The following is a 14,370-nucleotide window of genomic DNA, read 5'->3' as shown; positions in this document are numbered from 1 at the left end:
CAAGGGACTGCGACGACCAAGCAACTCTATCTTGAATCCTTGCGATCAATACATTAACTCTGCTCGAGTCCAATATCTCCAGTACCTGGCTCTGCACAAAAATGTACAGAAGTATAGTATGAGTACACCACGGTCGGTACTCAGTAAGTATCAAGACTAAACTCGGTGGAGTAGTGACGAGATACAGTCAAGACACTCACTGATCTAATAACCTGTGCAATATAGCATACAAAATAATAGGAAACAAATAGCAATGATGACAACAAGAATCAATCAAGGATATAAACAATAAGGCCACAAGAACACTATAAATATTGCTCAAACGAATAATGAACACAAGTACAACCAAGTAATCATGTCCTTCAAATATAAATTTGTCACCTATAAGTTTTTCAAATAAATATATTTCGAATATACTCCCTTCAAATAAATATCTTCCGAATACAATTGTTTCAAATAAATATCCTTCAATATAATTCTTTCAAATAAAAGTCACCTTGTGATACCTCATTTCATAATCATAAAAATACGGGTCTCAGCTCACTTTCATATTTCCACGGCACCTCGTGCCCATATTTTTATCACAACTGCATGGCAACTCACATGCCAAAATATCAATATATAAGATCCGCACGGATAACTCACGTGCCAATTATAAAATCATCATTTACTCGCGGCAACTCGTGCCCACATCTCATTTTATAACTGCACAGATAACTCACTTGCCAATATCGTAATCATTATATATCCACGGCACCTCGTGCCCACATTTCATATCACAACCGCACAAACAACTCACGTGCCAATAACATAATCTGCCCGGCAATAGCTACATGCTCACAATTTCAACATGTATTAAACTGTTATCAAATTTTCTGAATTAACAAAACAAGTTGCACAAGATATAAAATAAATCACAACATCACATAAAAATCACCAACACAATAATCCCACATTATCACAGATTATTCCTGAAAATAACCACTCTTATATCTCCTATAGCCATCTGTATCACACCATATAATAGCCACCCTTATATCTCATATAGCCACTCGTATCACTCCATATAATAGCCACCCTTATCCCTCTTCCCCGACAATATCAATAGTCACCCTTATCCCTCGCCCTGACAATATCAATAGCCACCCTTATCACTCCTATAATAGTCTCCCTTATCTCTCCGTTTAATAGCCTCTCTTATCGCTCAGTTTAATAGCCTCCCTTATCACTCCGTCCAGACAATATCCCAACACACATAACAACAATGAAATGCCACCCTTATACCTGCATAATATTAACAATGGAATGTCACCCTTATACGCCGTACAATAGTAACCCAAATCACACAACAATTTACACAGAAGATTATCACAACAACACCACATAATCAATTCGTAATTACAAATTGTCCGTAGGCCATAACCTTTCCAAAAGTACAACGAAATCAATTAATTTCACATCAAATAGCCCAAGGCTCCACACAATGTATATAAAATCTCAAAAGCAATAACAAGGATGGAAAAATAGCTCAGCACATGACAATACCTTATTTAATCCAAATTTCAGATAAATATACAAATGCCTCCTTTTAAACTTATTTAATTAATTATTTTCAGGAAATGTCAACTCAACAAACATACGGGATTCACATAAAAATCAAAGTGGCAATCACACCAAATTATCACATAAAAATAAATTCGACAAACAAGGATTTGAGGTATGGCAAATGGAGGATTTAATAAATGCCAACAATTATCCAATTTAATACATAAAAATGCCTAAGACTTTAAACCAATAAAATTTACACATATAAGCTCGAGTACGTACTCGTCACCTTGCGTACACGACTTTCAATCACACAATTTCTATATAAGACTCAATGACTAAGGGGTAATTCCTCAACTCAAGGTTAGACAAGATACTTACCTTTACGGAGTTAGGCCGATATTCCAAAATAGCCTTCTTGTATGAAATAATCTCCGGATAGCTCAAATCTAGCCAAATAAATTATATAACTTCATTAAAATTCTTCGGAAATAATTTCGGATAATATAACGTGGACTTAAAATTTCACATTAAAAAGTCAACCCGAAAGTCAACGCGGGCCCGCCTCTCGGAACCCGACATAATTTTTATGAAATCCGGACACTCATTCCGATAAGAGTTCAACCATATCAAAACTACTAAATTTCGATAACAACTCGGCCCTCAAATCCTCAATCTTAACCTTAAGGATTTTCACAATTTTTTCAACTTAAAACACCAATTAAATGTTAAAAATAACAATGGATTCGAGTAATTTAACCAAAATTGAGTTAGGAATTCTTACCTCAATATTTTCCTTGAAAATCTCCCAAAAATCGCTTCTCTCGAGCTCTAAAATCGTCGAGAATGAATAAAAATGGCTAACTCCCGAATATAAGCTTCTTTCCAGGCAAGTCGCATATGTGAAATGCGACTTGCCTCATTATTTCTAGCCAAAACAAAAGGTAGTACCATCATTCCGTAAATCGATCATAACTTTCTGTACAAATATCCAAATGATGAATGGTTTACCTTTCTGAAAACTAGAATCAAAGGGCTACGACTTTCATGGTTTAATCATCTCCAAATTCCTTATAGATTGCGATATATAAGCTTCCAAAATCAGCCTTGTGCAGTAGAAATTTCTTGCGATGCACACTGCCAGGCAAAAAGATTGCAGTACCAGTCTTCAGTAAATCGATCATAACTTTATGTAAAAATATCCAAATGATGAATGGTTTACTTTTCTGAAATTAGACGCAAAGGGATACAACTTTTATTTTTAGATCATCTCTGAATTCCTTATAGATTGTGAGATATAAGCTTCCAAAATCAGTCATGTGCATCAGAAATTTCTCGCGATACACAGTGCTGTACCCCAAAACCAGCAATTAAAAATGGCCTAGAAATGGTCCGAAATCACTCTGAAACTCACCCGAGCCACTCGGGACTCCGTCCGAATATACCAACAAGCCCCATGACATAATGCGGACTTAGTCGAGGCTTCAAATCACATCAAACAACACCGAAACAACGAATCGCACCTCGAATCGAACTTATAAGTTTATGAAAATTTTCAAATTCTATATTTTGTGCCGAAACGTATCAAATCAATCCGGAATGACTTCAAATTTTGCATGCAAGTCATAAATGACATAATGGAGCTGTTTCAATTTCCGGAATCGAATTCCAACCCAGATATCAATAAAGTCAACTCCCACTCAAACTTTCCAAAAATATTTTATTTTCCAACTTTTGCCAAAATGCGTCAAATTGTCCTACGGACTTCCAAATACAAATCCGGACATACACCTATGTCTGAAATCACCATACGAAGCTATTGGAATCATCAAAACTCCATTCCGGAGTCGTTTGCACAAAAGTCAAACTCCGGTCAACTCTTTTTACTTAAGCTTCAAAAATAAGAATTGTTCTTTCAATTAAATTCCGAATCTTCCGAAAACAAACTCGACCACACGCGCATGTCATAATACATATTTTGAAGTTGCTCGGTGCTTTAAACCGTTGAACGGGACACCAATTCACAAAACGACTCGTCGGGTCGTTACAACAATAGTAGTAGTAGTTTATTTTATATCTCGAGCATTAAGTTTATTAAATGTATATTTTTTATTGAGATGAAATTTAATTTATTATAATGATACTATTTTGTTAAGGAATATAAGGATTTTTTCGTAAGTTTTAAATCTTACTTGTGAAATAAAAAATCTATTCCAAAGCTTATCCTCCTAATATGGATATTTTTTTTTTCTGAGACATAAGGTGTCTATTCTATTTCATAATGTTTTATCGTATTTTATTGCTTTATGCTAGGTAACGAAATAATGGCGATTAGACAGGACATGACACATCTTCAGTTTATTGGGGACATGACTGTTGATAGGAAGGTGTGGAGATCGAGAATTAGGGTAAAAGGTTAATAGGTAGTCGAGAGTCTCTCCTTTCCTTACCAATAGTATTAGTATTATTCTTATATTTTATTTTATATTTAGATCTCTATTCATACATGTTATTTCGTTCGTTTTAGTTATCGTATTTCCCTATTATTGTAATTGTTTGTTGCTAACAGCTTCTTTTTTTACCTTTTCTTGACCCGATGATCTATCGGAAATAGCCTCTCTACCTTCACCAGATAGAGATAAGGTCTGCATATATACTGCCCTCTCTGACCTCACTTGAGAGATTATACTGAGTTTTTTTGTTGTTGTAGAGAAGGTGATGTTGATTTTTCCTTTTTTTATCCATTAGGTACCTAGTACTGCCTGTATCTACAAAGATTAAAATTATCTTTAGAACTTTAGTAATAATTAAAAAATAATTTTACTTTCAAATTTCCATATATAATAGTACTACTAGCTAGCGTAACTCTTTTATTAAGAACAGAGTAATCGATTGAGCTCGGTTAGGTTAAAATATATCACACCCCGTGAGTGAACCCAAATATTTAGGCGGGGGCCTAATTCTTTTTTCCCGTTTTTCAAAGCTCAAATTTTAAAGTCTCATTTTTTTCCCCGCCAGTTCGGTTTATCACTATTCTCCAATCCTTCGACGGAACCAATCGCCGGTGCCGGAAGGATGCCGACGGTGTTCGTCGCCGTTCAGTGCTGTCAATGCTCCACCATGCAGGTATTTTCTCTTTCTGTTCATTCTCTGCACATACACAGAGAGAATAACGTCGTAATGAGAATATCAAGAGATATTTCAGGTGAAGCAGCAGAAGAAGAGTAGCAACAAATGGACTTGCGTTGTTTGTAATCAGAAACAGTCTGTTCGGAAAGTGTTTGCCCAGGGGTACAAGGCCAAGGATGTTCGCCTATTTGTTCAGAATTTTAACATGTCTCGTCAATTTACGGATCAGTTGCCCGTGGTAGGCAGGGAAGAAACCGAAACCCTAGAAATTGGAGAACAGAATCAAAGTCATAGAAGTTACAAGAGAACTGATTGGACTGAATACCTCGATCCAGAAGAAAATGCAATTGAAAACAATGAAGATTCAGGTAGGTTAATTTTTATCTGGATTGTGCTTTTTTTTTGTTTGTTGGTTTTGATTGTTCGATTTGGAAGTGCAAGGAGATGTAATGGAGCCGAAGATTGTGACGGAGTTGCCAAAAGAATTGTTCAGGAAGCCTAAGTTGAATAAGTACTCTGCTGTTGAAGGTCATTTCAGACCAGTTTTCTCAAAGCGGAATGCCAGAAAACAAAGCACTTCTCAAGGTCTAGTTTACTGAAATTTTTATATAATTCTTTCCTTTCGAGCACAATTGTTTTCGTTACCAACTCCCATCTCCTTTCCTCTCAAATCCCCCAACGTTCGAATCAGTTTAAATCTCAATAGTTTCCTAAAGTTTTTGTTCTACCCTATGGAGTCAGAGAATTGTAGTTTTTACGATCCTGTGAGGTATTGGGATTTTTCGAAATCCAAGTCTGGTGTTACTGTGTCTCATCAATCAAAATGCACAAAACACAGCTAATATTTATGGACTTATAGAGGCAAGTCCAGAGTATAAAGTCAGTGGGTTCAATATACATATTTTTTGTATATGTATATAGTTTGAGACAAAAGCAATGAATTCAATTGAACCCAGAGACAGAACTTGCCTTAGATCGCCTCTAGCCACTTGTTTTGGTGCCTAACCATAAATACTGAGGTGGGAGGGAGGAGTGATTAGTAAAAAGCACTGTACTATGTTGTTGAGAACATACTGAGCAATTGTCAATGGTTAAAGGTCTAAAAGCTTCGAGTATAGATCCTAATGTAAAGACCTTCTAGAGAAGCAAAGGCCATCGTTGGGTTGGTATGTAAGAGTGAAGATGAACATGTAAATCATAGTTACAAAGACCTTGTTAGCTTGAAACAAAATAATGGGTCGAGAAACTCAACTTAGGAAGAGTCTTGAGGTTGGTAGGTACACATAGGATGAGGCAGTGTTAGTATAATAAAAGGGATAACAAAGAAGCAGATAAAATAGCTTGAACACCCTTTCGAGCTGTTTACTTGTTCGAGTGGTCACGGTGATGGTTGGGGAGGCTAACTTCACTGTTGGAAAACTGCATTGTGGAATTTCACTAAGCCTGTTCTTTGTTAAAAAATGTGACCATCTTAGAGCTTTTTGACTTGCAGGTATGGAGCCAAGCAAACGTCAGGCAACAATGACATCGATGGTCTCCAAGTGGGGAGATAATAAACGAGTACCACCAGACATGTCTGTTCAGCCTGCAACAGACAGTCTTTGCAAATTGGATGACAGCATCAACCTATATGGCAATGACAATTCTATGAATGAAAGAAATCTTGGTTATGGTAAGTCAACAGAGAGAAGTCAGCCAAAGACAGCCAACAAAGTTTCCAAATGGACTGAGTACATAAACGTAGATGAAGATGATTGTCAATTGCGGTTCGCAAGTGGGAGAGGATTCACATCTGATGTCAACAAATGGAGCAATGATACCTTTGGGACCTCATTGAAGGATCAAAAACTAGATGACGAAGAAATCCACCCTCATTTTCTCTCGACTCGTCTAAGATGAGCGTATTATGTGCTGATAACAAATTTGTGCTCAAGGAACTAGTTTCGTTTGTTTTAGTGATTAGCTTTTACAATACTAAACGAAGTGGACAGCAAGACTTGTAATTGACATATTTTCACTGAGAGTTCAACGTAAGCGATTGTCATAAAAAAGTACCATTTGGCTAGAACAGTTAGATATATAAAGCATCATTGAGCAAGTTCTCGACATGAAAAGGAGCCGAGGAAATGCCTAAAAGACTTTGAAGTAAAATACATTCAAAATGCCAATAAACCCAGCTAAAGAAGGGTCAACCATGCCATATTTTTACGAACGGATGTTTAGGATCAAAGGACTTTTACCTTACCAGGACCTCCGGATCTCACCATCCGAAGTTTATGCATCTCAACTACCTACAGCAAATACAGCAATCAAATAAACTAAATTGATCATGTCCTTGTCACATGAGACAGCATAAATGTCGGAATTATGCTAAATGCTACAAATGCAGAGGCTAAAAGAACAATTTTAGTCAAACAAAACAATCCATAAGTTGCAATGAGTCTCAAAGCAATATAATGTCGAAGGAGAAAATTCAATGGGGAAGCCCTAAAAACCAAAAATAAATAAATAAAATAATAAAAAATGTGATTAGGAGAGCAAAACAAATTCCTAGTTTATCATTCCAAGAAGGTCTCTTTGCTAAAGTTAGAAGCCTATAGAGAATGTCATTTACTGCCTTAGCCAAACCCCAGAGCCACCCCACAAAAGAACTAGGTAATAGATTCCCTACGCCACCACCATTAAAAATTTGCTTCATCCATTCAGGGTGAGAGATCCAAATTTGTCACCAACACTAGAACCTGGCCTTGCTATGCGAAGAACATCCATAGCCTCGGAAACTTTCTTATTGAGCGCATCAGGGGACTCGATGAGATGAAGCACCTCAGTTTGATCCATCTCAAGCAACATCCCAGTAACTTTACTAGCATGATCACGTTCAATGCATTCCACAAGTGGAAATAACTGCTCTCCAAGCATCTGCAATTCAGAGTTAAGCTGATAAAGCATTGGGAAACGAAGAGACAGCAGCTCAAGTTTGACACGAAAGTTAGCATGGCACAGTGAAGCTATAACCAAGGACGTACCCGATGCTGATCTTCTGGAGAAGCAAAGGCCAAAGAAGAAGCAAGTGTTGATGGTGGAACTGGGTTAGTGCGTTGGATGTCCAACGCAGATGTTGTCATAGCAGAAGCATCAAATGGCGCTGGCATAATTGGTTCCATTATACCTTGAGTGATGCTAGGATGCCTGCCATTTCGTCCATTGGGATTGAATCTACCGGAGTTCCACTGCATATAACAAACAAAGCTTTAACAACTCAACTTTGTCCTCAAGAACTGAATTAGTAATTGAAACTGAACGCCAGTTTGAAGATTGTACAGTTGTGCTATTATTTTCAAGATTTCTCATCAATTTCTTGATAAAATCGTACCTAACCAAAGAAGTCACTCATTCACATATGCCAAAGGTTTTAAGATAGTAATGTTTTTTACTTGCAACCTATCATATAAAATTAGTGTCTTTTTATTCAAAGCTTTTATGAAATAATGAAATAGGGAAATAACCAAATACGTGTCAATGCTTAAGTACCACAGCCAAGAAGTTAGAATTTATATCACTTTGAACTGTTGTTTACATTAGAAGTGATTGTCGATATTCAACTAAAATATACTCATACATAATTTTCGAAAAATATATTCCTTTAGAAGACAAGAAAGTGGAATACATCCTGAATAAAAATGATGTACTTTCACGTAAAGTTAATAGAAAGAAAGAATATGCACCTGCTGCTGCTGTTGAGAATTCCCTCCTCTCCTTCCACCAACACGTCCGTGTTGTCCTTGACGCTGAAGCTGATAGGGCAAGAGGAAATTCGGGCCAACACCTGGACGAAGTCCAGGCATGAGTTGTTGCTGGAAGCCAAATCCAGCGGCTTGAGGTGCTATAAGTCCTGGGGCACCTTGACCAAAGTAGACCTGCTGAGGAACAAGTCGAGGTGCCCCATTGTGAAACCCAGGCATAGGTCCAGGAGGAGGAGCCATCCCCCCAGCTGGTCGCATCCGAGCAAAATGTGCCTGCTGACAGGTAGACACTGAATTAAGCCAACACACATCCTAAATTGAGAGAAGGACTCGGAATTTACTCCCCTCGATTCGAGATCCGAAAGAAGGGTATGGAGTTTCTCCAAGGAATGCTCTCCCGTGGCGGTACGCGGATTCTCGAGGGCCCGAGCTCCCCGTCCCAGCCAATCTCCTTCTGGATCAAGGCCAGACATGACCCTGAAAATATCGACCTTGACCTCGAATAGGTCTTCGGCTTCAATTCGGGCCTGTTGTATGATGTATGACCTCGGCAGAAGGAGGGGTTTTTCTCCTCAAACTCAAAGGCCGCTGTTGGATGCTTTCTACACTGTCGCCCCCTATGATCATATGCGAACAACTTTTAAGGAAGAATAACATCCAAGGACTAGAGAATCTCTATTTGTAAGTCTAAGGAACCAAAATACCACAGGAAGCTCCTTTGACACTCAAAGGTTTTGTTCACTACAACAGAAAGCTCATGTTTCTGAAAGGGCAGTTCATTGTCAAAGAAAATTTATAAGAGGGATGCCCCATTCGTTCTTCGAATTTACATTACATGAATCCAGATCTTATCAAAAGGAATGACTTTCTTTGTTTTTTATATGGATATATTATAAAAGTAGTCCACAAATACCATAGAACATTTTATCATCTAGAACCTCATTTGTCATATTAAAGGCACGATATATTATTGGTGAACTGATAATGTTCTCAGTCCCAAAGATTAAAAAACGACTGGTTATGATAGTAAGCAGTGCAAATACGCTATACCTTTGATCACAAGTAACGTGCACTATATAACTAATACATTCAGGCATATGACATCATAGCATGCTTAGATAGATTCCCTCTTCAAGGAACCAATATTATTTGCTGTTCACGTGAAAGTTACATCTTAGGAGAAAAAATCTAATGTACAATCACCTGTAGCCATGCCCTTCTTTCATCCTTGCGCTGGGCAGCAGCAACAAATAAAGGTTTCTTTCCTATCAACTTGCCATTCATTTCGTTCAACTGAAACAATAATAAAAACATTTTATGCCTTCATGTTTCTGTCTCTTTAAAAGAGAGCAACACAAGGTAGACTAGATAATTTGGGACAACTCACAGCTCGTGTAGCTTCCTCGGGGGTGGAGAAGGCAACAAAGCCAGAACCCTTGCTCACCCCTTTTGAGTCGCGCATCACCTAATAATAATTTCAAGTTGATATATAACACTAAAACAAGCTTTTCCATAGATGTTTTGCACTTAAAAAATTAATATGTTGGGGACATACCTTGCAGGACGTTATGGTTCCGTACTCCGAGAATAACCCTTTCAGATTTTCATCATTCACACTGTCATCGAGATTTTTTAAATACAAGTTAGCACCTTTTAGTTTCTCAAATCGACTAGCTCTTTCTTGTTCGAATTTGGCTTTCAGTTCTGCTTCCCGTTCTGATTTCTTCTGGGCCTTGCCTACATACAGAACTTTTTCTTTGAAGGAACTGCCATTCAACTGTTCAACAGCAGAGGCTGCAGCATCCGAGCTCTCATAATTGACGAAGCCAAAACACTTGGACTTCCCATTTTTGTCTTTCATAACTACAGCACTGGTGATGGTTCCATACTTCTCAAAAAGCTTCTTAAGATCCTCATCAGTGGTAGTTTCAGGAAGGTCTTTCACATACACATTTGTGAATTTATCAGAGGCATTTGCTTGACTCCTTTCTTGTCGACGGATGAAGTGGCCAACATAGACTTGTTTATCATTTATCAACATACCATTTAGACGCTTGATTGCATTGTGTGCAGCTTCGTCCTGATCAAATTGTACAAATCCATATCCTTTTGACTGACCATTACTATCAACAGCTACCTTGCAGGAAAGAACCGTTCCAAAGGCAGCAAAAGTGTCATACAACGCCTTGTTATCAATTGACGAGTCCAGATTCTTAATGAAAACATTTGCATATCCGCTCTTCCGCAGACTAGGGTCTCTATGAGAAAACATTATCCTCATAGGTTTTCCATTCAACTGAGTAAAATTTAATAACTCCCTAGCAGTAGCAGCTGCAATGAATAAATTAAATTACAAAAGGAAAAGGTCATTAACGCCCATATTACGTAATAAAATTTAAAAACATTTCAATTGACCAAACAAAGATGAAAAGGCTCGCTGTGACTACTAATGAATTAGCGAAGAATTTAATGCAATTACCACTTGAAAGGGATTTGAAAACAATAGTCAAACAAAATTAATGAGAAGCACTTAAAAGCAGCAAACACAAAAGCTGACAGCTTTATTATTTTGTTAAAATAAACAGCATAAAGTACAAGGAACAGAAGTATAGAATTGTATCAACACAAATCTACGATATCAATAAATCGAGAAGTGGTCAAATATTTAATTACGAAAACCCAAAAGAATAATAAAAAGAAAAGGAAGAAAACTCAAAGCAATGAGTGTAATCAAACCAGTAACAATCACTTGAAAGTTGAAACTACAGTCAAAATATCATTCCAGAACTTTATCAACAAAGCAAAAGTCGTATAAGCAAAAATAAACCGACATGCAAATAAACAATTCAGTGTGTGTGTGTGTGTTGCAACAAGAAGCAATACTAGTGGCTAACCATCTTGTGGAGAAGTGAAATTGACGTAAGCGTAACCGAGGGAGCACCGGCCCGATTGATCCCTGCAAACCCTAACGGACACGACTTGTGCCACGTGGTTAAACACCTCATATAGTTGTCCTTCTTCCACTGACGTGTCCAGATCCCCTACGTACAGGGCATAGTTCGTACTCGTCGTCACACCAACACCACCACTACCGTTACCATCACCTCCCATTGCCATCTGCGGAGTCGGCGGTGGTGTCGCTCCGACCGCCGTCGTTTCCGCCTGAGTTTGCACAGCCGGTGGCGGAACCGCCGTCGCCGCCATCACTTGAGGTTATCTCCGATCAATATCGAATAACACGTTTAATAGATTATTACTATTATTATATATATACAGAGAGAGAAATGTGCTTGAATATAGAGAGGGAGAGAGATTGAATTGTGAAGTGAAAGAGTTAATGGATGAAGAGGAGAAGATGAGAGAGAGGTGGCGCAGCGCAGAAAAATTGGGACTCGTGAGCGTATATATATGGAGGAGAGTGTGGAGCCCACTGAGAACCGGTTCCTTAGTAATATGGCAGCGATTGGGGTGGGGCCGCACGTGTGGGTAATAGTGACATGTGCTGAAGTTCTCTCGTATTCCACGTGCTTTTCGGCTTCGAGAAAGTTAATTATTGTTGTATGTTGGCGTTTTTCAATTTTAAGAGTCAAAGGGCTTAAAATTAATTATTTAAAATTATTATTTCACTCTCTTATACAGATAAAAATAATATTATAATCTCAAAATAATTAATTCGAAAATTAATTATATTATTATTTTAACCCAATCAAATATAGAATAAATTTATTTAAAATTTAATTTCAAAATTAATTGTCTCTTATTTCTCGTACTAGAAGAAACAAAAGAGTTTTCTTTATTATAATTTTGTATACGCCTTTTATAAGGGATAATTTAAGATCTTCTCTTACGTTTAATTCCATGATAGTCTTCTTCATGGTTTAACCGTTGCTTTCCTTATTTTAATATCTTATAACAATTATTCTAATGTATTTATTTTTAATGTAAATAAATTATGATTTGATTAATTTGCTCTTTCTAATATACCTTTTTTTTTTATCTATTCTATCTATATCTTTATTATTATAAAAGTATGAATAAAATGTCAAGCGACCAAAATAGCCTTAAAAATAAATTTTATATTAGATAAAATAGTCATTTTACTATTTTCCTAATATTTAAGATTTTAAAATCAATTAAAATTATTTTTATAAGTCTTTCCTTATTAGATTAATAATATTCCTTTTGGTTTTTGTCAGTTACATTCTATTCTACGTTGAATAAAACTATACTATAAACTTAATATCATAAACTTTTGCTTTCTCCCGAAACTATATAGAGACAATGAAACTGCACTTAAACTACCCTAATTATAGTTAACAAATTCTTGAGTCAACAAACATAAAATACCCTTCAATAGCTGTATTTTTTCTTCAAAAGATAATTCCGTGTTGGAAAAATTAATTATTTTTTGCTACAATATATGCTAGATAAAATTATAATCACCATTAATAATTTAAAATTTAGATGAACCGATAGTTATTCTTACATCTGTTATAAATTAAGAAAAAATAAGACCTATTTCCTTCTAATAGGAAGTTTCTTTTGAAGTTAAAGATTGCCCAGGAAATCTAATTCTTCGGAAGGAAAAAATCCTTAATCTTATTTTGAAATGATTTTTTTTTAATTTTTGCAATCAAAAAGTTTGATAAAGTATTTTTAATACAATAACAGTAATAACTATGCCTCTATCCAAAATAAAAATTAACTAAAAAACTTTAAATTATATATTAGTTATATACAATTTGCTAAATAAATATTTTCAACCATAAAAGTAACCTTTTTCAAAATATTTAGCAGGCATTAAATTTTTGTGGACCAAACAACTTTAAGTTATATAGCGATTATATACAATCGGCTAAATAAATATTTTCAACCAAAGAAGTAATAGTTTTCACAATATTTTTGCAAGTTATACATAGTTAAATTATTCCTTTAATCTTAGTAATAGTACTTGGAAACTGAAGGTCCTAGACCGAGTGAAGACGACTTTGGAATGGAGTTTCGTCGGTTCCGTTAGCTCCATTGGGTGATTTTGAACTTAGGGGCATGTCCGCATTGTGTTTTGGAGGTCTGTAGCTCATTTTGGCTTGAAATGGCGAAAGTTGAATTTTTGGAGATTTTGACCGGTAGTGGACTTTCTGATTCCGGGGTCGGATTTCGATTCCGGAAGTTGGAGTAGGTCTGTAATGTTGAATATGACTTGTGTGCAAAATTTGGGGTCAATCGGACGTGGTTTGGTTGGTTTTGGCATCGATTGTCGAATTTGGTTCAAGTTCTTAAGTTTGAATCGGAGGATGATTTGTGATTTTAGCGTTGTTTGATATGGTTTGGGGGTTTGACTAAGTTCGTATGGTGTTTTAGGATTGGTTGGTATGTTTGGTCTAGGTCCCGGGGGCCTCGGGTGAGTTTCGGGTGCTTAACGGATTGAGTTTGAGACTTATGCAATTGCTGGAGCTGCTGCACCTGGTGTAATCGCACATGCGGACCAAACCTGTCCAGCTGGGACCGCAGGTGCGGCTATAGATCCGCAAAAGCGGAAGTGGAGTGCAGATACGGGCTCGCAAAAGCGGCCCTTGTTCGCAGATACAGACTCAGTCTCCCTTAAGTGATTTTGCACCTGCGATGGAATTTCCGCAAGTGCAGTACCGCAGGTGCGGTTGAAGGCTCGCAGAAGTGAGAATTCTGGGCAGAAAAGAGGAAAAATCGAGGATTTGATTCATTTCTTCATTTTTGGACTTGGGAGCTCGGGAATTGGCGATTTTTCGAGGGATTTTCAGAAAGAGCTTTGGGGTAACGGTTCCTAACTCGTTTTTGGTTGTATTTCATTAATCTATAGTTGTTTCCTCCATTTAATTTCGAATTTGGATTGAAAAGTTGGGAAAATAGGGGAAGAGTTCCCTAACCGAATTTCTGAGTTTTGATTGGGATTTAGACATAGGATTTGGATAATTTT

At 36.9% G+C, this 14,370-nt stretch overlaps 2 protein-coding genes across 3 annotated transcripts; one reads left to right on the top strand and one right to left on the bottom strand.

The window, feature by feature from the left end:
• Nucleotides 1–4,439: 4,439 nt before the first annotated feature.
• On the top strand, nt 4,440–6,738 carry LOC107809092 (uncharacterized). Of its 2 annotated transcripts, none has more exons than XM_075227576.1 (4): nt 4,440–4,671; nt 4,751–5,042; nt 5,116–5,259; nt 6,167–6,738. In XM_075227576.1, the coding sequence occupies exons 1-4, from the start codon at nt 4,621–4,623 to the stop codon at nt 6,571–6,573; spliced, it is 894 nt and encodes a 297-aa protein (XP_075083677.1). In that variant the 5' UTR covers nt 4,440–4,620; the 3' UTR covers nt 6,574–6,738. The 2 variants fall into 2 exon arrangements, with proteins under 2 accessions (XP_075083677.1, XP_016489175.1); XM_016633689.2 differs by having other exon boundaries at nt 4,443–4,671; nt 5,110–5,259; nt 6,167–6,736.
• A 379-nt stretch (nt 6,739–7,117) lies between these two features.
• On the bottom strand, nt 7,118–11,782 carry LOC107809091 (polyadenylate-binding protein 3-like). Its single transcript, XM_016633688.2, has 7 exons — nt 11,312–11,782; nt 9,973–10,748; nt 9,805–9,882; nt 9,621–9,710; nt 8,400–8,690; nt 7,701–7,904; nt 7,118–7,593 (listed from the first exon to the last, which is right to left on the bottom strand). Exons 1-7 carry the CDS (start codon nt 11,619–11,621, stop codon nt 7,369–7,371), a joined length of 1,974 nt encoding a protein of 657 aa, XP_016489174.1. The 5' UTR covers nt 11,622–11,782; the 3' UTR covers nt 7,118–7,368.
• Between the last annotated feature and the right edge of the window lie 2,588 nt (nt 11,783–14,370).

This window comes from Nicotiana tabacum, chromosome 12, assembly GCF_000715075.1.
Source record: "Nicotiana tabacum cultivar K326 chromosome 12, ASM71507v2, whole genome shotgun sequence".
Classification (NCBI taxonomy): domain Eukaryota; kingdom Viridiplantae; phylum Streptophyta; class Magnoliopsida; order Solanales; family Solanaceae; genus Nicotiana; species Nicotiana tabacum.
Note: the sequence above shows the minus strand (reverse complement) of the source record. Positions and strands in the feature narration are given on the sequence as shown.